The sequence below is a fragment of the Nicotiana tomentosiformis genome, chromosome 5, assembly GCF_000390325.3.
Source record: "Nicotiana tomentosiformis chromosome 5, ASM39032v3, whole genome shotgun sequence".
NCBI lineage: Eukaryota > Viridiplantae > Streptophyta > Magnoliopsida > Solanales > Solanaceae > Nicotiana > Nicotiana tomentosiformis.
In genome coordinates, this window is record NC_090816.1 from 133,790,332 (window position 1) to 133,815,838 (window position 25,507).

At 38.9% G+C, this 25,507-nt stretch overlaps 1 protein-coding gene across 1 annotated transcript; it reads left to right on the forward strand.

The window, feature by feature from the left end:
• The first annotated feature begins 14,356 nt into the window (after positions 1–14,356).
• On the forward strand, positions 14,357–24,394 carry LOC138891674 (uncharacterized). The gene is made up of 3 exons (XM_070175388.1): positions 14,357–14,538; positions 22,004–23,375; positions 23,475–24,394. The coding sequence occupies exons 2-3, from the start codon at positions 22,378–22,380 to the stop codon at positions 23,479–23,481; spliced, it is 1,005 nt and encodes a 334-aa protein (XP_070031489.1). The 5' UTR covers positions 14,357–14,538; positions 22,004–22,377; the 3' UTR covers positions 23,482–24,394.
• Positions 24,395–25,507: the final 1,113 nt, after the last annotated feature.

Consider the following 25,507-nt stretch of genomic DNA (forward strand, 5'->3'; position numbering starts at 1 on the left):
TTTAATAAAAAAAGTAAAAGAAAGCTTTAAAAATAAAAAGTAAAATAAAGTTGGAATTAAAAAATAAAAGTAAGGGTATCTGATTTTTTGTTTTTAAAAAAAGTAAAAGTAAGTGGGAAATAAAAAAAGAAAAGTAAAATAAGTGGGAAATAAATAAAATAAAAGTAAAAAAGTGGGATTTTAAATATATTAAAAGTAAAAAAAAGTGAGAAATATAAAAATAAAAGTAAAGGAAAGTGGGGAATTATTTTATTTTAAAAAATAAGAAAAATGGGAAGTGGAAATTTATTTTAATTAAAAATAAATAAATAAATAAATAATAAAAAATAAAAATCTGAAAATTCCGAATTTTTTTTTCTATAAATAGAAGATAAATGTGATGAAAAAAAGAGGGAGAAGGAGAAAAAAAAAAGAGGGAGAGAGAAAGGAAAAAATAGGGAGGAAGGAATTGAGAAACAAATATTTTCTTCTTCTAGGATAAGGAAATTTCTACTCGTGTCATTCTTTCTTCGGCTTTCTTTCGAAACATCCAGCAGCTTCACCACCCCAAAACCACCAGCCCTTGACCACTTTTGAGCCATCATTAACCCAAAAAAAAAAGCTCCAAAAATAGCCACTAAATCGTTAGTTTTGCAAGGTCGATTGAGGTTGCAAGTTGAGATTTGCCGCTCGAGATTTTCATGGTCCGAAGGATCCAGTTGAGAGCTATCCGATCATTGAGTGGTTGTAATTTAAATCCACAATCATCAATACAAAGGTTCATTTCTCTTTCTATGAGGTTTGGACTTAAAAAAAATAATGATTTGGCCCGGTGGTTGGGCTGTGCTTAATGAAACACAAATCTCAAACCCGTAAGGAAAAACAAATCATGAACACGTGCTAGTTGCTTTAGGCGCGATTAATAAATCATCGTGACTATGGGTATGGTTCCTGTGGCATGGTCACGATACGTAAACCCCAACTCAAGTGCGCGTTTCACGCGACTTGACTTCAACTTCGAATAATAATAAAAATAAACATGATGTAAATCGCGGTTGCATTTCACGTGACGCGGTTCGAAATATGTACAAAAACAAATGAGTTCGCGACATCGCGACTTATTCAAATAAGTTCCATAAATATTAAAAAGCGGTAAAAGACAAAAATGCACAATAGGTTTAAAACATGTAATAAATCAGATAATTACGCCAAGTATTAATTGTTAAGCGACCGTGCAAAAACCACGAAACTTGGGAGTGCCTCACTCCTTCTTCCAGGTTAACATAATTCCTTACCCGGTCTTCTGTGTTCGCGGACCAAAAATAAGAGTCAAATTTCCTCGATTCGGGATTCTAAAATAAACTGGTGACTTGGGACACTATAAATTATTCCAAGTGGTGATTCTGAATTAAATAAATAATCTTATTTCGAATAATGTCACTTAAATTAGAAAAACTCCCTATCCCCTATCCCCTCGGGAAAAAGGAGGTGTGACGGCTCTCATATTTGGCAACCTGTGTGGCTTGGTTGAGTTAGAGGAATTCAGTTCTGATAGCTTGGTTATGTGCAAATGGATTTCAAAGTGTTCATGATGGTTTCTACCATGGTTTGAACCGGATATTTTCTACCGGTGTGGGCAACGTATTGTGTATTGTGATTTTGTAATGACCCGGCCAGTCGTTTTGAGTTTTACAACCCCGCTTCCTCATTTACTGCTCAAATTGTACTTTACAGTTATTGTGTGAATTGCCGGGGTAATTGGTTCGGGTCTGGTGAGGTTTTGGAATGAATTGGAATACTTAGTTCCAAGGTTTAAAGCTTAAGTTAAAATAGTGACCGGATGTCGACTTATGTGTAAACGACCTCGGAATCGAGTTTTGATACTTCCAATAGCTCCGTATAGTGATTTTGGGCTAAAAAGCGTGTCCGGAAAATTATTTGGAGGTACGTAGTGAAATTTGGCTTGAAATGGCGAAAGTTGAATTTTTGGGAAGTTTGACCGGGGGGTTGACTTTTTGATATCGGGGTCGGAATCCGAATCTGGAATTTGGGATAGGTCCGTAATGTGAAATATGACTTGTGTGCAAAATTTGAGGTCAATCGGACGTGATTTGATGTGTTTCGGCACAAGGTGTAGAATTTGAAGTTTCAAAGTTCAATGGTTTCGAATTGAGGTGTGATTCGTCGTTTCGATATTATTATGTATGTTTTGAGGCCTCGAGTAAGTCCGTGTTATGTTATGGACTTGTTGGTATGTTCGGACGGGGTCGCGAGGGGCTCGGGTGAGTTTCAGACAGTTATCAGATCAAATTTGGACTTAAGGAAATGTTGGGGATGCTGCCTACTAGTGTGATCGCATCTGCGAAGCTTTTGATCGCAGGTGCGAAGCCACATATGCGCGCAACCAGTCGCAGAAGCGGCCAAGAGTGGAACTGGGCAGTGCTCGCAGGTGCGAAGAATTTGCCCGCATGTGCGAGGCCGCATGTGCGAAGGGACGACATAGAAGCAAAAAGAGGCAAGGTGAGGAAGACCGTAGAAGCGAATTTTTAGCGCACCTGCGTGTGCGCAGATGCTAGATTTGGATGAGCAGGTGTGGAACTCATCGAAGATGAAGAATTTGGTGTCCGCAGGTGTGAGTGTTGCTGGGCAATGTTATTCTCGCAGAAGCGTGTTATTTTCCGTAGAAGCGAGGGTCGCAGGTGCGACCTCTTGTCCGCATCTGCGAAAGTGCTGGACATAACCTTTAAATTCGAGGGTTCGACATTTTCACATATTTTTCGGATTTGGGAGCGGTTTGGGCGATTTTGGAGAGGAATTTGTCCACACAACATGGGGTAAGTGCTCTTGACTCCCTTGTGATTATATTCCATGAATCAATCTTCATTTTTGGTGTAAGATTATTGAATCTTCAAGAGAAATAGAAGGAAATTTCTATAATGTCACAAAACAAATTTTTCGAGTTTGAATACCGATTCAGAGTCGGATTTGAGTGAAAATAGTATGGTTGAACTTGTAATTGGATGGGTTGTCTTATTTTGTGAGTTTCGTCGGATTTCGAGACGTTGGCCCCACGGGTGATTTTGGGGCGTAATTTCGGATTTTGTGGAAAGGTATTAGTATTTTGATATGGAATTAATTCCTATAAATTGTGTGGATTGAATCAAACTAATTCTGGTAGATTCGAGCCGTTCGGAAGTTGATACGCGCAGAATGGAATTTCTGGAGCATTATTTAGCTTGCTCGACATTGGATTTGGCTTGTTCGAGGTAAGTAACTCTTCTAATCTTGGAGTTGAGAGTATTAACCCTAAATATATGTATTATGTGAATTGTTGGGAGGTGACGCACATGCTAGGTGACAGGCGTGTGGGCGTGCACTATAGAAATTGTGATATAATATTTATGTGGAATTTTGTAGTCAAATAATCTTGACATTTTCATGCAGTTTTATGTGTTAAAGAAATTGAACTGAAAATCATATTAAAAATCATGTTGAGACTATGTGCCAAAATTATTGGGAGCCACAAAGGTCATATTGCTGTGAATTATTTGTTTTAAATTGAAAATTCATACTCAGTCATATTCTTTTCACTGCATATCATATCTCAGTCTCTGTTGTTATTTATTGATACATCATATCATTATTTTTGTGCTATTTTATATTTTCATGACATTGTGAGCCCATGAGAGAGAGGCTGGAGAGATTGATGATTGAGTGAGGCCGAGGGCCTGATTGTGAGGATCATTATATGGATCGGGGCTGCCCGCCTGCAACATGCTTTATATACTTTATTATTATAGCACATGAGTTGTCCGTGCAGATCCAAATATTATTATAGCATGTGAGTTATCCGTGCGGATCCATATATTATTATTATAGCACGTGAGTTGTCCATGCAACACGTAAGTTGTCCTTGCAGATTTTAGCATTTGGGATGAAGGAGCCCCTCCGGAGTCTGTACACACCCCAGTGAGCGCAGGTACCTACCGAGTGCGAGTGCTGATTTCCAAGTGCCAAGTGCTGAGTGACTGGGAGGCATGACTGATGGTGAGGTATGCCCAAGGGGCTGTATACGAGTGATTGTGAGATATGCCCGATGGGCTGTTTATGATTTTATCACTGAGTTGCATCGCATTGGCATGCACGCATGACATACATGCATAGAGATGTATTTTTCTCATGCTGTACAACATCACATCATTCATGATTTCTCACACATTTTGACAGATGGGCATAGGGATGCATGTGTTTTTACACGGGTTATCTGGAAGGAAAATGAAACATCTCATTTATTATTGAAAGGATTTTTGGGAAAAATTATTATTTTCAAACTTATTCATATTTTCGGCAACTTCGCTAAACGATTTGGGTTTTCACTGATGTACTTGAAAGGAAGAACTATTTTTGAAATCATGATTTAGCTGGGCATTTTATCTTTGAGTTACTTCTGGTATTATTTGCTTTATATTATTATGGACTGTTGTGAAATAGCGGTTTTTGACCCGACCTTGGTAGAAGCCCATCACTACTTTCAACCTAAGGCTAGGTTTGTTACTTACTCAGTACATGGGGTCGGTTGTACTGATACTACACTTTTGCACATTGCGTGCAGATGTTGGCGGCTGTTGTTGATGTGCTCGATGGTTTCCAGATCTGAAGATGTACACGCGTTCCTGCTGTGGCTGCCTCTTGTTCATGGTAGCCTTAGATTTATAAAAGCTCTGTTTATGTACTATTCAAATAGACTGTGTATTTATTTCATTTCCGCTTTGTAAACTCTATTCTTAGAAGCTCATGATTTGTACTACTAGTTCTTGGGGAAATATATTGGTTTTAGATATTTTCTATTAATTAATTTCATTAGAATTGGATAGTTGGTAATTGGCTTACCTAACGGGTTGGGTTAGGTACCATCACGACTAGTGGGATTTTGGGTTGTGACTGATTGGTATCAGAGCTCTAGGTTCATAGGTTCTACAAGTCATGAGCAAGTTCTAGTAGAGTCTTGTGGATCGGTATGTTGACGTCCGTACTTATCTTTGAGAGGCTACATGACATTTCGGATAATTATCCATCTTTCTTTCTTTATCGTGCGGAATTGATTGAGCTTGAGAAATAACTCTTTGAATTCTTTCCACATATTCATATGCGCACATGAGCGCTCGTTATCACCTGTGCATCACCGGCTTGTGATTCCATAGACGAGGTTCGAGGTGAGTATTCTGTGTTTTGGTGATGGATAGTCTGGAGGACTTGAGGCCATGGTTAGACCCCATCTTAAGCTCGGTAGCTTCAGTTGTAACTTATACAATTGGGCTCATATGTCTAGTGTTGACCTTACAGTAGAATTTGTGGCTCGATGAGCGGTGTGATGGGTATGATGTGACCGCGGGATGCGTTAAGACGATTTGAGCATGACGAGAAGTGTTTCCTTGAAATGCAAAGGAAAGGCCATTGGGTGCTTGATTTTTGATTTGATGTGACTTACAGTCTCGAGTAGGAATGTTTTGAAGGATCTTTCACATTATTAAGTTTTGGGACAAACTAAATTCTCATGTCTTGTTAATAAGTTTGGACTTGGAAAGATTAAGTGATTGTGTAGTAATTATGACTGCGAAAGGGTATAACAAGATACTAATTTGAGGCTAAGCAGGTGGGTTATCCCTTGCGGAGTAATCTACGTAAGCATGTTCCTTATATATGAGTAGAGAGTTTCTTTTCTGCCGTCGGGGCGTATGTGTTGGGATTTGAATTGGAATCTATTTGAGAAAGTTGACATGAGTGTTAAGATAATGAATGCGAGTCTAGCGGACGATTGGGGTATTTTTATGGTTGGCGTTGTATGAGCCTCAGAAGAATTTGTTTTGTTGTACTGACTATGGCATTATGGCAGTAATAGGGTATTGGTATTGTGAGTTATGGAATGTTTTAATCTATGGATTTGAGCCAAGTGGGGGAGCCTTCTATTGATAATTCAATTTCATGGTTATATGTAAAGGTTTAGTTTTCAGCTGAGGCATACTGGTGGGTTAGTTATAACTTGCAGAGGTGGAGTTCGAGAATGACCCGAGTAAGGAAATTTCTGAATATGGGTTATGTTGCGCTTTATGAATATATGAAATTCGTGGGATGAGTGAGTCTTTATTTGTGAATGACGTAGTGCGCACGGAGTATGAATTTGATCGGTGGTATTAAAGTAGAGTTACTTCTTGGAGTGTTGTTGTGCTAATGTGGCACGTGTCTTTTGGCCCATTTAGGAGGTGTAATGGGGATTTGAACAAAGGGGGAGACTCTCGAGAAGGTTCTAATCGGTCCGAGGTTTACATATAGCAATTGAGAATTCCTTCGGACTTGTGTATGGATAAAATTCGAGATTTGCATATAATGGTGCCTGGACTTGCGAAAATTTTGTATGACTATGGATTCTACATTTTAGTATAAGAAAGGAAAGAAAATCAATTTTAGATTCACATAAGGTATTCTCAGAGTGAGTGTTGCAGTTGTGGTATTTTTGAAGGTGCTTAAAGAAGAATACAGTTGCTTATGGGCCATAGGGCATTGTGGTTCCATGCTAGGTTTGTAGGGTGAGCTGTGGCTAAAGATCGTGGTGTTTTAGCAAGGAGAGGTATCAATTTGAAGGAAAATTTGGAAGGGACTCGAAGAAAATAGGACAACTGGGTAGTAGACTGGACCGGTATGGTAATGGTAGGATTAGTCCTTTGGGTAATTACGATGTGGTAAGACTTTATAGATGTTTTGGTGGCAATATTCTTGGGTTTGATGAACTGCGGGGCTTGGTCGAGTTAGGGGAATTTAGTTCTAAGGGGTTGATTATGTGCAAATGGATTCCAAAGTATTCTGGATGGTTTGAGCCAGATATTTTTCTACCGATGTGGGGAATGTGTTGTGTATTGTGTTTCCTCCTGGAAGAAGCAAGAGAATGGGTTCTAACTAATAGGGTATGTAAATTATTGGTGACTCAAAATTTATAATAAGATTCTTGTGCTTTTCACATGGTGGCAAGATAGATGTTATGTGTTATGCGAAAAGTTAGATTTTCATGTACGAGGTGGAAGTACAGTCTTGAAGAGAAGGAAATGAATGTTGGACAACATGGACAGTTCCAAATAACTAGATGAATACTATTACTACTTGGTGTTGTATGAGAAGGGGGCGGATTTCAGAAGGCGCATTGTATTTTGACTTACGGATGTATAAATTAGTATTGTAGTACACACATGGTTGATAGACTGCTGATATTCAAATTTCTCCAAGTGGCACGGAAGAACTTTTAAAGTATTTCTCGTGGGATGATCATGTATGAGAGAGGTGTTAGGAATTCGGGCGGTGGAGATGGAATCAAATATGGTGATTCGCGTGTTCTATGGATTTGGAGATTGGGAGTCCTCAGGAGCAGATTGTTTCATGGTTGTGGACTGTGAAGTTGTGGTCGGAGCTAGCCAGATGATAGAATGTGTTATGATTCAGTCATTATGGATTTTCGGAGGGATTTTTATCTATTTGTGGGTAACCCGAGTTGATTTGGTGGTCCATTGGTAGGCCCAATTAAGATGTGTATTCTACACCGAGCCGGAATGGTTGGCTCCATACTGTTATTATTGAGGGGCGTGTCATTCGGTTAATGTTGAACTTATTCGTGTTCTGAAATGATCTATGAGTTACTCATTTATGCTACGAGGAGATGTGATTCATTGGTTATATGCACAGATGGTGCGGTTCTATTTGATCTTTATAGAAGAATTTGAGCGTGATGAGTATTTGAGTATTGCATGATCGATTGCGTAATAGTTATATTCTTTCAGGTTTTGTGTGGCATTTTTGTCATTTGCCTCTCTGTGGTTATTGATTTTGAGCGGGGCGGCTCGAGGTATATATTATGGACCAGCGTTTGGATGGGTTCACGTATTGCAGCAGAGTTATGTTGAGGTATGAACCTTGTGTTAGAATCAGGTGATGGTTCTACGATGTATGATGAATTTTCAGCATTTCGTTGTGGCGGTACTTGTTAATCTGGCGGGGCAGTTCTCTCATTTGAGTCATTTTTCCATGGTTGAAAGCTTAAGTTAAAATAGTGACCGGATGTCGACTTATGTATAAACGACCCCAGAATGGAGTTTTGATAATTCCAATAGCCCTGTATGGTGATTTTGGACTTAAGAGCGTGTTAGAAAAATTATTTGGAGGTACGTAGTGGAATTTGGCTTGAAATGCCGAAAGTTGGATTTTTGGGAAGTTTGACCAGGGGGTTGACTTTTGATATTGGGGTCGGAATCCGATTCTGAAAATTAGGATAGGTCCGTAATGTGAAATGTAACTTGTGTGAAAAATTTGAGGTCAATTGGATGTGATGGGTATGATGTGACCGTGGGATGTGTTAAGACGATTTGAGAATGACAAGAAGTGTTTCCTTGAAATGTAAATGAAAGGCCATTGGGTGCTTGATTTTTGATTTGATGTGACTTACAGTCTCGGGTAGGAATGTTTTGAAGGATCTTTCACGTTATTACGTTTTGGGATAAACTAAATTCTCATGTCTTGTTAATAAGTTTGGACTTGGAAAGATTAAGTGATTGCGTGGTAATTATGACTGCAAAAGGGTATAATAAGATACTAATTTGAGGCTAAGTAGGTGGGTTATCCCTTGCGGAGTAATCTACGTAGGTATGTTCCTTATATGTTTCGGGTTGTGGCCTGTTTGAGGTGAGTATTTTATTTTAACTCAGTGGAGGCACTAGTTGCATTAATTAATTGTGATAGTTGCGCGCTATAAGTGTGCATATATGTGAGGTTTTAGCCAATGTGCGAGCATCAGGGCAAGTATTCATACTCGAAAGAATGCTTAGGCTATGATATGCCTAGAGTTGACTGTTAAGCGTAAAGTTATAACGTTCCTCATGTCCGTACCTTTGTTGAAAACTATCTGGGCTACATTTGAGGTTACAAAGAGGCTAATTCCCCTGAATAAACGGGGTAGTTACTATTTCTGCGTTAAATTATCGATTTGAAGTGTTATAGTAGACTTTGCACATGCTTACACTATGGCGTGTTATTTATACCTGTCCAGGAGCATGGGAATCTTATTTCATTATCATATACAAGTGTACTTGTTTAATTGCTCATGTATGATATGCTGTGACTGGAGGCCTGTGACCATGTATGGCGATTCATATTATTGGTACGTGAGTCGTCCGTGCTGTGTGTGGGAATTTTATTTCTATGATAATTTATCTGATTCATTAATTTCCTTCCTCTACAATTGTGCACATGTGCATACGGTTATCCTCTTCATGAAATTTGAGGAGTTGGCTGTAACATTGCGGTTGTAGTGATTGAACTTGCAATACAGTTCTCTTCCTTGAGACATCTTCCATATTTGGGTACACAGATTGCGCGGTTGTGGCTTGAGTTATATTGATGTGGCGTTTGTGTGGGATAGTTGTGTTTAATAATATAAGGTCGTTAGACCTAGAGTGGGTACTATCATGTTTGATTACGGTATATTTGGGAGGATAATATTGAAAGTCGGATTAGAAAGTGATTATGGTTCTGGTTGGGGCGAGAGAGCTCCATGACTTGTTGCTATGATAAGGGATCATGAGATTTCTACATGTTTCTTTTATTATCAGCAGTGTACGAATGTTTTGGAATGAGGTTTGGCTTAATATGAGGTTTAATACTTGTACTTGGTTGGTTTGGAGTAATTATTTTGATTGTGATCGGGAATGGTGTTGCGAGCATGTGAGTTGTGTAGTATGTAATGTGATTATATTTGGAGTTATGGCTATGTCTTGATGCAACTTGTTCAGACTTATACAGTGTAGATGTGAGATTAAGATCTTGGAAAGAATTCTGGGTGTTAGAAATTGGGCTCCAAGTTTTGGGCTGAGGATAAATTAATGATTTTCAGTTGTGTTATGTTGTTAGGCCTATATAGAATAAGGTGACGCGGGATCACCCCCAGTTATGTGCATGGTAAGGAGGAACATTGATTTAAAGGCTTAGGAACAACACTTGGCACGTTCGAGGACGAGCGTATGTTTAAGTGGGGGAGATTGTAACGACTCGGTCGGTCGTTTTAAGCATTTACACCACTTTAAACTATTTGAGGTCTTGCATAACTTCCTACGAGGTATTATGACTTGTGTGAATTGTCGGTTTTGGTTTTAAGGTATTTCAGAGTTAGCTTGAAAGAATGAATTTTATGTTGGAAGCTTAAGTTGAAATAGTTGGTCGGATGTTGACTTATATGTAAACGACCTCGGAATAGAGTTTTGATGATTCCAATAGCTCCGTATGGTGATTATGGACTTTGGAGCGTGTCTAGAAATATTTTTGGAGGTCCGTAGTGGAATTAGGCTTGAAGTGACGAAAGTTGAATTTTTTGAAAGTTTGACCGGGGGGTTGCCTTTTTGATATCGGGGTCGGAATCTGATTCTGAAAATTGGAATACCTCCATTATGTCATTTATGACATGTGTGCAAAATTTGAGGTCAATCGGACTTGATTTGATAGGTTCCGAAGTCGTTTGTAGAAATTAGAAATTTCAAAGTTCATTAGGCTTGAATTGGGGTGTAATTCGTGGATTTAGCGTTGTTTGAGGTAATTTGAGGGTTCAAATAAGTTCGTATGATATTTTAGGACTTAATGGTATGTTTGGTTGAGGTCCCGGGGGGCTCGGGTGAGTTACGAGAGGTTAATGGATCATTTTTGGAATTGGCATGTTGGCTGAAGCCTTCTAGTGTGCTTTTTCGGGTTTCTTTCTTTGCATTCGCGAGTGGGCCCTCGTGGTCGCGAAGGGGAATATGAGGTAGGCAAGAATTACCCTTCGCGTTCGCGAGGGGGTCTCTCGTTCGCAAAGATAAGCTGTGTTAATGCTTCGCGTTCGCGAAAATGGGATCGCGTTCGCAAAGAAGAGAAGGCAGCTGGGGACCCCAGGCCCTTGGTCTACGCGTTGGCGAAGCCATGGTCGCGTTCGCGGAGGTTTAAATTCTGGGCGTTCGCAATGAAGGCATATCTGGACGGAATTAAAAGTCTCAAAATAGTTGTTTTGAGTTCATAACACAAAATCAAATTGGGAGCTCGGTAGAAGGTGATTTTTGGAGAGATTCTTGTGTGGGTGTTTGGGGTAAGTGATTCTTATCCATTTTTGATTAATTTCCATGATTATGCCTTTGAATCCATCATTTAATGGGTGAATTAATATGAAAAATATGGAAAGACCTCTCGGTTTAATTTGAAGATTTGAGGGTCGGGTTGAGGTTGGATTTTGGTAAAATTGGTATGGTTAGACTCATGGTTGAATGGGCTTTCGGATTTTGTAACTTTTGTCGGGTTCTGAGGCGTGATTTTTGAGCTAAAATTCGGTTTTTATGGAAAAATTGTATTTTCATATGGAATTAATTCCAATGAATGTTATTGACTGAAACAAATTATTTGTGACTAGATTCGAGGCATTTGGAGGCCGATTTACGAGGCAAAGGCATAGCAAAGTAAAGAATTTTACGTTTTGAGGTAAGTAACAATTTTAAATCTGGTCCCGAGGGTAAGAAATCCCGGATTACTGGATTATGTGAGTATTCTGGAGGTGACGCACATGCTAGGTGACGGGCGTGTGGGCGTGCACCGTAGGAATTGAGACTTGGTCCATTCCGTAAAACTGTAAAGTTGTATAACTTGTTTCTAGCTATATGCTCTCCCTATGTTATAGAGATTTGACTGCAAATTATGTTATAAACCATGTTTAGGCTATATGTTGGTACCGTTGGGACCCACAGAGGTCGTGTACATGTTGAACTACCTGCGTAATTGTTATTTTGTACTCAGTCATAATTTACTTGTTTATTTTATCTCAGTCTCTATTGTTCATTATTGATGCATCATATCATTGTTGTTTTTTGGGCTGATTTCATGAGTATTGAGAGCCCGAGAGGCTGGAGAGATTTGTGATTGAGTGAGGCCGAGGTCCTGATTGTGAGATATTATATTATAGTATGTGAGCTGTCCGTGCAGGATATTATAGCATGTGAGTTGTCTGCAACACGTGAGTTATCCGTGCAGATCCAGATATTTATACTATGGCACGTGAGTTGTCCGTGAAGATTATAGCACTTGGGCTGTAAGAGCCCTTCCGGAGTCTGTACACCCCCCAGTGATCACGGGTACCCATTGAGTGTGAGTGCTGAGGGCTGAGAGACGAGTGGTTGAGCTGTTGTGACGAGTTGAGTGACTGTTTCCCTGAGAGGCTGTACTTGCTTTTCATTTGGTGTTGCACTTAGTTTCTATCTATCATTGTTGTGACATACTCTGAAAGATTTTATATCCGGATTACATGAACTTGAACGGTATAAAACTGATTTGACTTAAACTGCTGGATTTGAAAACATGTCTATTCTTTGCTGGAATTACTGAAAGTGAACTATAACTGTGTAGCTCGTCACTATCTTCAGTTACTTATATATTATTATTACTTGCTGATTTGGTTTAACTCATACTACACCCTGCACTTTGTGTGCAGATCCAAGTGTTCCCGGACATAGCGGGTTTTGATTCTTTCACAAAGTTGATTTTTCGGAGATTCAGAGGTAGCTGCTGTGTTTCACAGACCTTGCCTCTCCTTCCCTATCTCCTTATTTACTGTCTTTAGTCTCAGACTATTTTGGACCGTATTTTCTAGACTTGTATTCATATTAGATGCTCATGTACTTAGTGACACCTGGTTTTGGGAGTATTTATATTTATACTTGTGAGATTTCTTCCGCTAAATTAAATTATTATATTTTCAAATTAAAAAGATATGTGGTTTATTGAGATTGTCGTCTTGCCTAGTATTGAGATAGACACATCACGATGGGTGAGATTTTGGGTCGTGGTACTTTCATAATACATCGGTGACACATACTAATTTTATCTTTTGAAGGATTAATTTGAGAACCCTTATTGTTCTCATGTTTATTTCCACCATAATGACGATAATTGTTTCTTCCCCTGTCACGTCCACGTTTACGACCATGTCCACGACCATGGTAATTATTTTATTTTCTTTTAGACTTATCATATGTTGCTACAATATTCACTTCCGGGAATGGTGCTGACCCAGTGGGGCGTGCTTCATGATTTTTTATTAATAGAGTATTATTCTACTATGCCACAAGTAGGCATGTGATTAACTCAAAATATTTCTTAAAACCTTTTTGACGGTATTGCTGTTGTAGCACCACATTTGAAGCGTGAAAAGTAGAAAATATTTTTTCTAATAAGTCATCATCTGTGATAGTGTCTCCACATAATTTTAATAGAGAACTTACTTTAAAGATAGCAGAATTATACTCGCTTACGATTTTTAAGTATTGCAACCTTAAATGTATCCACTCATACCGAGCTTTCGGTAATACCGTAAGTTTTAGGTGGTCATATCGATCCTTCAAATTAATCCATAATTCAATTGGATCTTTTACAGTTAAATATTCAATTTTAACCCTTAATGTAGATGATGACGAAGAAAAATCATGGACTTCACTTTATCCTGATTTGATGCTTCATTTCCTTGTATAATAGTATTTCCAAGACCTTTAGCGTCAAGGTGAATTTCAGCATCAATGACCCATGATAAATAATTCTTCCCGGTAATGTCTAGTGCCACGAGTTCAAGCTTTGACAAGTATGACATATTGAAACTAATCACAAAAGTAAATGGGTTAGACAGAATAAAAATAATTTTCAATGAAAATATACTTGTAAAACAATTAGACACCTAATTAAGAAGTTGATCACTTCAAACATGTAGTATAAAATAAAAAGAAGAGGTGTAAGTAATATATAATATATATGTCAAATAAACAAGAATTATGGAGTATATGAATAAACACAAAGAGATATATTCAGTATGGTAAAAGAAAAGCAATTTATTATAAACGAGGATTTGAGGAATAGCCATATACGGTGATAATAGCGAATGTATTCAAATATTACTTTTCATCAATTGTAAAGTAATTTAAACTAGGATGTGATTGTGAAAATGAAGGTGACAATCATGCTGATAACGTATTATGAAATATAACTCAAAGTAATAATATAATATTATGAAACATAACTCAAAGTAACAATATCGAACAAGGAAAAACAAGCTAAGAGATATAGAGAGAAAGAGAGGAACAAAGATTCGTATTTCTTCTTCAATTGTATGTATTTTCCTATCTATAACAAGGCCTTTATATAGGCATAAAAAGTGAATAAAAATATGTCATTAAGCATAGAAATATGTCATTGAATATGTCATTAATCATTTGAGAAGATCATGGAGAAAGAGTAGACATCCGCCATAATTTGATTTCTCTTATAACAATTTTTTCCTTTTCCGATAGAACCTATGTTTTTCTTTTCACTCCCACAGTTATCGAAATCCAATAGTTAAAACGACAAAGGCGAACGCGGTTGCCCTAGATTAGGATGAAAAATACTTGAAAAAGTACAGATTGTGCTCAAGAGTGTGCTGAGCAACAAAAGTATTGTGGATCTTCCATTATCAGCAATCTCCTTTTGGTAAGCTTCAAATGTGTTTTTATTACCTATTAATTTGTTTGGTTTTTCTGCTTTATCATTTATTCAATAGGGGTAAACTTTGCGTACATGCTACCCTCCCCAAATCCCAAAGTAAAATTACATTGAGTTTGTTGTTATTGTAGTAGCTTTGGATGAACTTTAACCTCTGCAATAGTAAATCTCTTATCTTCTGTTTCATACTGTGTGTGTATGCCCTCTTTATTTAAGTCAATAAAAGTGACTTCCTTTTGGTAGTTTTTGTTAAAAGCATAAGAAATCCATTGACCTTTCTTTCACGAAAAAGGGGGTTGGAAAGCCGGATATTATAACCCGTAGTGATTTGGTCTAGTGTTTAAGAGTGCACGTGATGTATGGGTTAGACGCAAGTCATGGGTCAAACCTTGCCATAAACAAAAGCTTCGTATTTAAGTGAAGAAGAGTAGAGGGGCCGAGTTTTAAACTGTGTGCACTGACCCTCAGGGATTTTACTTTGGGTGCACTTTCCACTTAGGCCATGTCCCTTTTTTCTATACCAATGAAGGTGGTGAAAATTGATAAATTGAGGAGGGATTTCTTGACGAAACTTGTCACGACCCAAAATTATAACCTGTCGTGATGGCGCCTATCTCGATAATAGGCAAGCCGACAATCTCAATAACCCACGATTTCTTATAAGTTTGAAAATATAATATTTAAATATAATCCACAAATCTTCACAAATACCGATACAAACACTCCCAAAACCTAGTGTCACTGAGTAAATGAGCATCTAGTATGAATGCAAGTCTGGAGAATAAGGTCTACAATAGTCCAAGACCAAATATAGTAAACAAGGAGATAGGGAAGGAGAGACAAGGTCTGCGAAACACGACAACTACCTCTGAATCTCTGAAAAATCAACTGTGCGAGAGAATCAACTCCCGCTATGTCCGGAAATACCTGGATCTGCACACGGAGTGTAGGGTGTAGTATGAGTACAACTAACTCAGCAAGTAACAATAATAAATAAGGAACTGAAGATAGTGACGAGCTACACAGTTACAATTCATTTTCAATAATTATAGTAGAGAGTAGACATGCTTTCAAATCCGACAATTTAAGTCAAATCAGTTTTATATAGTTCAAGTTCATGTAATCTGGATATAAGATCTTTCAAAGAATTTCACAACAATCACAGATAGCAATTAAGTGCAACAACAAATGAAAAGCAAGTACAACCTCTCAAGGCAACAGTCAGAGGCAACAGTCACTCAACTTGTCACAACAGCTCAACCACTCGGCTCTCAGCCCTCAGCACTCACACCCAATGGGTACCCGCGCTCACTGGGGTGTACAGACTCCGGAGGGTCTTCTACAGCCCAAGCGCCACAATTCGCACGAAAAACTCACGTGCTATAATATCCCGCACAGACAACTCATGTGCCATAGTATCCTTACCTCACCGACATGCCCATGGCCTTACTCAGTCCTCAACCTCTCTAATCTCTCGGCTCTCGGAAATCACAAAGATCTGTCCAAACAAAGATAACATAGTGTATCAACAAAATCAAGAAAGACTGAGGTATGATACGCAAGTAAAATCCTGACTGAGTACAAAACATCAATTAGAAAATAATTCAACAAGTACGCAACCTCTACGGGTCCCAACAGTACTATCACATAGCCTAAGCATGATTTCTAACATGATTTACAGTATAATTTCTTCAATACATAGAGAGCATATAGCTAACAAACAAGTTATTCAACTTTACAGTTTCATGGGATGGACCAAGTCACAATCCCCTCGGTGCACGCCCACACGCCCGTCACCTAGCATGTGCGTCACCTCCAAAATAATCACATGATACAAAAATCCGGGGTTTCATACTCTCAGGACCAGATTTATAACTGTTACTTATTTCAAATCGTGAAATTCTTATTCCGCTAAGCCTTTGCCTCGTGAATTGGCCTCCAAATGCCTCGAATCTAGCCACAATTAATTTGATTATGTCCACACAATTTATTGAAATTATTTCCATAAGAAAATGCAAATTTCTCCATAAAAATCTGAAATTTAGCTCAAATATCGCCTGTGGGGACCATGTCTCGGAACCCGACGAAACTCATAAAATCCAACAACCCATCCAATTACAAATTCAACCACACTAATTTCACTCAAATCCGACTCCGAATCGGTGTTCAAATCTCGAAAATTCATTTATAAAATTGTAAAAACTTCCTCTGATTTCTCTCGAAAATCAATATTCTAATGCCGAAAATGAGGATTAATTCATCGAATATAATCACAAGGGAGTCAAGAACACTTACCCAAAGTGGTGTGGAAAATTTCCTCTCCAAAATCGCCCAAACCGAGATCCAAAATCCGAAAATGGGGAAAAATGGCGAAACCCCGAACTTAAAGGGTTCTGCCTAGCACCTTCGCAGATGCGATCAAGAGGTCGCACCTGCGACCCTCGCTTCTGGGAAAAAATGGACGCATTTGCAAGCCAGGCCGCTTCTGCGGAAAGCCAAGCGCAGATGCAACTCCGCATCTATGGAAAATTTGCGCACCTGCGAGCACTGCTCCCTTCACGTCTGGTCGCTTCTGCGATGGATGGTGCGTGCATGCGGCTTCACACCTGCGATCAGACCTCCGCAAGTGCAAAAATACCATAAGCAAAATTTCCAGCAGTGGTCTTAAGTCCGAATTTGATCCGTTAACCATTCGAAACTCACCCGAGGCCCCCCGAGACCTCAAACAAATATACCAACAAGTCCTAAAACATCATACAAACTTAGTCGAGTCTTCAAATCACATCTAACAACACTAAAAATACGAATCCCACATAGATTCAATCCTAATGAACTTTGGAACTTCCAATTTCTACAAACGACGCCGGAACCTATCAAATCACGTCCGATTGACCTCAAATTTTGCACGCAAGTCATAAATGACATAACAGACCCATTAAAATTTTCAAAATCAGATTTCGACCCCAATATTAAAAAGTCAACCCTCTGATCAAACTGTACAACAATTTAACTTTCGCCATTTTAAGCCTAATTCCATTACGGACCTCCAAATAATTTTTCGGACACGCTCCTAAGTCCATAATCACTATACGGAGCTATTGGAATTAATAGAATTCGAATCCGAGGCCGTTTACACGTAAGTCCGCATCTAGTCAACTTTTCTAACTTAAATTTTCAGTTATGAGACTAAGTGTCTCATTTCACTCCGAATTCCTTCCGGACCCAAACCAACTAACCCGGTAAGTCACAAAATAACTATAAAGTGTAAATTGAGCAGTAATTAGGGGAACATGGTTATAATACTCAAAACGATTGGCCGTGTCATTACATTCTCCCCCTCTTAAACAAACGTTCATCCTCGAACGAGTTTAAAATCATATCTGGAGTTTCAAATAGGTGTGGATATTTGCTCTGCATCTCCTGTTCAATCTCCCAAGTAGCTTCTCCGACTGGCTGGCCTCTCCACTGTACCTTCAGTGATGCTATGCTCTTTGACCTTAGCTTTCGAACCTGTCGGTCTAAAATAGCCACCGGCTCCACATCATAAGTCAAATTACCGTCCAGTTGTACTGTACTAAAATTCAGAATATGAGACGGATCCCCGACATACGTTCGGAGCATGGATACATGGAACACTAGATGAACACCTGATAGACTAGGTGGCAAAGCAAGTTCATAAGCCATATCTCCAATCTTCTTAAGTATCTCAAAAGGCCCAATATACCGAGGACTCAACTTGCCCTTCTTCCCAAAGCTCAACACACCCTTCATGGGTGAAATCTTGAGCAGAAACTTCTCCCCTACCATGTAAACACCATCACGAACCGTCGTGTCGGTATAACTCTTCTATCTAGATTGTGTAGTGCAAAACCGTTCCTAAATCACTTTGACCTTCTCTAAAGCATCCTGAACCAAGTCAATGCCCAATAGCCTAGCCTCACCCGGCTCAAACCAACCCATCGGAGACCGACACCGTCTCCCATATAAAGCCTCATACAAATCCATCTAAATGCTCGATTGGTAGCTGCTATTGTAAGCAAACTCTACTAGTGGAAGAAACTGATCCCAAGAACCCCTCCCCCCCCCCAAATCAATGACACAAGCGCGTAACATATCCTCCAATATCTAAATAGTGCACTCGGACTGTCCGTCCGCCTGAGGGTGAAATATTTTACTCAACTGAACATGTGTGCCCAATTCTCGCTGCACTGCTCTCCAAAACTGTGATGTAAACTATGTGCCCCGATCTGATATGATCGACACTGGTACACCGTGTAGGCGAACAATCTCGTGGATATAAATCTCAGCCAATCGTTCTGAAGAATAATTAGTACCAACTTGAATAAAATGTGCAGATTTGGTCAACCGATCCACAATCACCCAAACAACATCAAACTTCCTCAAAATCCATGGGAGCCCAGCTATGAAATCCATGGTAATACGCTCCCATTTCCACTCCGGAATTTCAAGTCTCTGAAGCAACCCTCCCGGTCTCTGATGCTCGTATTTCATCTGTTGACAATTTAAACACCGAGCTACAAACCCAACTATATCTTTCTTCATTCGCCTCCACCAATAATGCTGCCTAAAATCCTGATACATCTTTGCGACACTTGGATGGATGGAGTATCGCGAACCGTAAGCTTCCTGGAGAATCAACTCACGCAAACCATCTACATTAGGCGCACATAGCCTACCCTACATCCGTAATGCACCGTCATCTCAGATAGTGACTTCCTTGGCATCACCGTGCTGAACTGTGTCTTTAAGGATGAGCAGATGGGGATCATCATATTGGCGCTCTCTGATATGATCATATAAAGAAGACCGAGAAACCACACAAGCCAAAACTTAATTCGGCTCGGAAACATCCAATCTAACAAACTGGTTGGCCAAGGCCTGAACATCCAAGGCCAAAGGCCTCTCTGCTACTGGTAAGTATGCTAAGTTGTCCAAACTCTCTGCCTTACGACTCAAGACATCGGCCATCACATTGGCCTTTCCGGGATGATAGAGAATGGTAATGTCATAATCCTTAAGCAACTCCAACCACCTTGGATGCCGCAAATTAAGATCCTTCTTTTTAAAAAAATATTGTAGACTCCAATGATTGGTATATACCTCACACTGGACACCGTACAATTAATGCCGCCAAATTTTCAAGGCATGAACAATAGCTGCTAACTCAAGATCGTGGACCGGGTAATTCTTCTCATGTACCTTTAACTATTTGGACGCATAGACAATCACCCTACCGTTTTGCATAAGCACTGTGCCGAGACCAATACGCGACGCGTCACAATACACAGTATAAAATTCTGAACCTGTAGGCAACACCAATACTGGAGTTGTAGTCAAAGCTGTTTTGAGATTCTGAAAGCTCTCTTCACATTCATCCGACCACCTGAACGGAGCACATTTCTGGGCCAATTTAGTCATAGGCGATGCAATAGACGAGAAACCCTCCACGAAGCGACGATAATAACCGTTCAAGCCGAGAAAACTCAAAGTCTCAGTAACTGAAGATGGCCTGGGCTAACTATGAACTGTCTCTATTTTCTTCGAATCCACTTTAATTTCTTCATTGGAAAATATGTGTCCCAATAATGCCACCGAACTAAGCCAGAACTCACACTTAGAGAATTTGTCATAAAATCTCTCCTTTCTCAATCTTTGTAATACAATACCCAAGTGTTGTGCATGCGCCTCCTGGCTACGTGAGTACACCAGGATATCATCAATAAATACTACAACAAATGAATCAAGATATGGATGGAATACACTATTCATCAAGTGCATAAATGTTGCTGGGGCATTGGTTTGCCCAAAAGACATCACAAGAAATTCATAGTGGCCATAACGAGTTCTGAATGCCGTCTTTAGAATATCCGATTCCCGAATTTTCAACTGGTGATACCCAAATCTCAAATTAATTTTGGAGAACACCCTCTCTCCATGAATATGGTCAAATAAATCATCAATACGCGGCAAAGAATATTTATTCTTGATTGTAACTTTGTTCAACTACTTATAATCGATGCACATCCGCATAGTACTATCTTTCTTTTTCATTAACAGAACTGGTACACCCCAAGGAGACACACTAGGCCTAATAAAACCCTTATGAAGAAGTTCCTGAAGTTGCTCTTTCAATTCTTTTAACTCAGCTGGTGCCATACGATACTGATGAATAGAAATGGGCTGAGTGCCCGATACCAAGTCAATACCGAAATCAATATCTCTGTCGGGTGGCATACCCGGCAGGTCTGCAGGAAATACATCCGGAAAGTCTCGCACTACCGGTACTGAATCAATAAGAGGAGTACTTATAACGACATCTCTCACAAAGGCTAGATACGAAAAACATCCCTTTTCAATGTCACAGTTTTTGTATGACAGTCCAAAATAGCATGACATGGAGACAACCAATTCATACCCAGAATTACATCAAAATCAACCATATTGAGAAATAAAAGATCTACTCTAGTCTTCAATCCCCCAATGGTTACCACACAAGGCCGATATACACGGTTCAAAATAATAGTATCGCCCACCGGCGTAGATACACGAACATGTAAAACTAAGGACTCACGGGGCATAACCAAATAATGAGAAAAGTACGATGACACATATGAATAAGTAGAACCAGGGTCAAATAATATAGAAGCCTCCCTGTGGCACACTGAAACAATACCTATGATCACTGCATCTAAAGCAACAACATCTGGCCGGCAGGAAAGGCATAGAATCGGCCATGACTGCCACCTTATCGGCATCCCCCTCTTGGGCGAACCCTAGCTACCTGACCCCCACCCCGAGTTGGCTGGGCGGGTGGTGTAACTGTTGGTGCTGGTGCTGATGCTGGTGTTGTTGGTTGAGAACTCTACTGTAGAGCCCCACTCAACAGCCTAGGACAATCTCTCTTGAAATGACCCAATTCTCCGCACTCGAAACAACCCCTTCTCTGACGGAACTGCTGCTCCCGATAACCCGAAGAATTACCTATAGAAGCCTGAGCGGACGAGGCATGATAAGAACTCTGCGCTGGTAGTGCACTGAATGAAGACTGGCCTGAGTGAGCACTGTAAGAATTGTGGCTAGATGATGCACTACGATGAGCTGGGCGAGTCGCCTGAGCGTGTCTAAAAGGACGACCCCTATTGCGGTAAAACTGACCCCTTGAAGGAACACCGCTGAAATCACCTAAACCACGAGGCCTCTTAGCCTCCCTTTCAACCCGCACCTGGCTGCGAAACATCTCAATCCATTTCAAACCATGCGCATATCTCATAGCACATGGCCAGTTATCTTAATGGTGTATAATTTGCCTCCTTGGATGTGCATGAAGCCGAAATATTGTATGCTTTCTTTGCTTATATTTGGGCCTCGGTCACCTGGAAATGACATTGACATTTATTTTCAACCATTGATAGAAGAGTTGAATGTGTTGTAGGAGTCTGGGGTGGAAACATATGATGCTTCAAGAAATCAAACTTTTCAAATGCGAGCAGCTCTTTTATGGACAATCAGTGACTTCCCTGCGTATGCTATGTTATCTGGTTGGAGTACAAAAGGGAAGTTGGCTTGCCCTTGTTGTAATTATGGCATTAATTCTCTCTATCTTAAACATAGTCTAAAAATGTGTTATATGGATCATCGTGTTTTTCTACCAATGGATCATTCATGGAGATCCAACAAAAGGTCTTTCAATGGGAAAACATAATTTAGGCTTGCTCTGCCTTTGTTAAAGGGAACTGATATGCTTAATGACTTACAAAATATTAACAATGTCTTTGGGAAAAAGTGGAAGAAAACAAATGATGGCTCATGGAAGAAAAGGTCAATTTTTTCGAATTACCTTATTGGCAGCACAATTCATTACTTCACAACCTTGACGTAATGCACATAGAGATAAACATAGTTGATAATGTAATTGGAACTCTTTTGGATATTCCTGGTAAGACAAAAGAGCATGCAAATGCTCGTTATGATCTAAAAGAGATAAGCATTAGAAAGAACCTTCAACCAAAAGATACAAAGGATGGAAAGAGAACAAAGTATGCAAAATCGTGCTTCTCAATGGCTAATGGAGAGAAATCAGTTCATTGTGGTGTTCTAAAGACAACAAAGCTAAAGCTACCTGATGGTAGTGCTTCCAATATATCTAGGTGTGTACAACTAGACAAAATAAAGTTATCTGGTTATAAGATGCAAGATGCCCATTTCATGTTACATTACTTGTTGCCAATACCAATTAAAAGCATACTTCCTGATCATGTTGCTATTCCTTTAATTCGTCTAAGTTCCTTCTTCCGCCGTTTATGTCAAAAAGTTATCACACTGGAAGAGCTAGATTGTTTGGAGATAGACATCAGAGAAATAGTGAATCAATTAAAGCAAATTTTTCCTCCAAGTATTTTTGATATAATGATTCATTTGCCTGTTCATTTGGCAAACGAAGTAAGATTAAGAGGCCCCGTTCAGAATCGATGGATGTATCCTCCTGAAAGATATATGTGCATGTTAAAATCATATGTTCGTAACAAAAATCATCCACAAGGATCTATTGTTGAAGCATACTTGGTTGAAGAGTGTTTGACTTTGTGCTCTAGATACTTACATGGGGGTGTGCAAACCAGATTTAATAGAAGACCCCCAAAGAATGATGAATGTGGTTATGATACACAAACTTTCAGTTTGTTCCCTAACAGGGGCTGCCCTTTAGGAGCCAAAAAGAGTGATCCAACTGTTTTAGATGGCAAGTCACTATGTCAGGTACATGCATACGTATTGAACAATTGTGATGAAGTTCAAGAATACATCAGGTAATTTTATTCACTTGTAATATTTTATTTTATGTAGATAATCCTTAAATTATTTTATTTATCTTTTTTTCTAACAAATAAAATTATTGTTCCGTGGAGAACATGAGGTGGAGGTTAATAATCAGAGGTGAGGATCTAGATGGAGCAAGGCCAAGAATCATAGTCAAAAACTTCTCTCAATGGTTTGAAACTCGTGTATTGAATGAGGATATGTCTGATATGATAAAGCAGTTATCCATAGGACCAAATTCAATTGCCAAAATATATTCTGGGTATCTCATTAATAGATATAGATTCCATACGAGGCAACGTGATGCAAGGCGTAAAACGCAAATTAATGGTGTTACATTAGTTTCCCTAACGACAAGCTTTGCAAGCTCAAAGGATAAAAATACAGCTGATACGAATTTGACTTATTATGGCAGAATAATTGATATAGTTGAGTTACACTATTATGGCCATTTTAAGGTTGTGTTGTTTAAGTGCGACTCGTATGAGGTTGAAGAAGATATTTATGGCCTTACTTATGTCTGCTTCAACAAGAAATGCTATCAGGAAGAGCCTTTTATTCTAGCATATCAAGCACACCAATGCTTTTATGTGCAAGATCCATATGATCAAGATAAACATTTTGTTATGAAGACTGTCCCGAGAGACTTGTTTAGCATAAGTGACCAAATCGAATCTAATGCCAAACACTGTTATGAAAATGAGCCGTCTGAACATTTGGCGGGCCCATCTATGCCGAATGATAATGGTGAAGTGGTCTTAGTAAGGAATGATTTACAAGCAACCATCATTGATGTGCCTCCAGAAGGATTTCTTGCAGAACAACTTGAAATTGAATCGGAAGGCGAGTTTGAAACAGAGGACGAGTTTGAATCGGAGGACGACGAGTTTGATTCTGAGGATACATTATGAGTTTGATTATAATTCAAATAGAATATAGCTCAGCCCTTTCTTGATTAACGACTACAGGTACATTAAAGATTAGTAGATACTTGCTTTAGACTCAAATGGATGATATTTGCTTGCCGATGTTTCCTTGTCTATTTTCTCATGTTCTAATATTAGTTTTTTTTAGCTGATGGTTTCTTCCTTATGCTTATATATTTCCTGCTCATATAATTTTAGAGTGTCACTTTTGGTTTCCAAAGTATTTGGTTACTATTAAGCTTCAATTTAGTTTCATAGCATGAGGAACAATATTACATCATATATGAAAAGAGGTTTAAGTCCTCTAGTTTTGCACTAAATATCCTGAGAAGTGAACGTGAGTAAGTAGAAATTATAGTTCTAAATTTGTCACTAATCTTATTACTGGAGTATTGAAAAATGTGTTAAAGTATACATATTTCTTCTATTGTTATCAGGTGGTGCTCATTCAACTAAAGAAAATTGTTGACTAACAAATTTGAGGAAGCAAATAAATAAATACTGAACAGGTATCTCTGCAATTCTATTTATCTATTTAGGAAGCAGAGGCTATTTGTTTTTGTAACTGTACAGCTTATGTTCCTCTGACTTAGAAATTTCCATCTTTCAATTGGCTAAGTGGAAAGAAAACATAACCTATCCCTGCTGATTCTAGTTACTCTTTCAGTTAATTAAATTGATGTCTTTAAATGTTTCCTTAATAGACTAGTGATCATCACTTAGTTACATCTGTATAATGTTCAATAACAGTAATTGTCTCAACTAAAAAAAGATATCTTGTTCTTTGATGTGTCTACACATAAATATATTTTGAGCTTTTATTTCTTTATCTTTTCAAATCTTAAATATTTATGGTATTTATGACATTTGAATAGCCTCCAATATCAGGTCTTAACCATGTATATTTTCATGATAGCTTGGTTGTATATTTTCAAATCTTCTGCATAGTGTTGTGTATTCCTACTAGTTGCTGGACTAAAATAATTTTTTCTTTGAAAGAAGGATGAATCAAACAGCAGCTCTAAAGAAAAAGGTTTCGAATCCAAATAAAGCTGAAAGTTCAATGAAGAATATAGGTTTTGATTTCCAATACCGATCAAGTGCCGAATTGGCAAAAACATTTCAGATTAAGAGAGAAAATCAAGGATGAAGCTGTGAAAGAGCAGGCATCACTTAGAGTTAAAAGAAAGAATAAT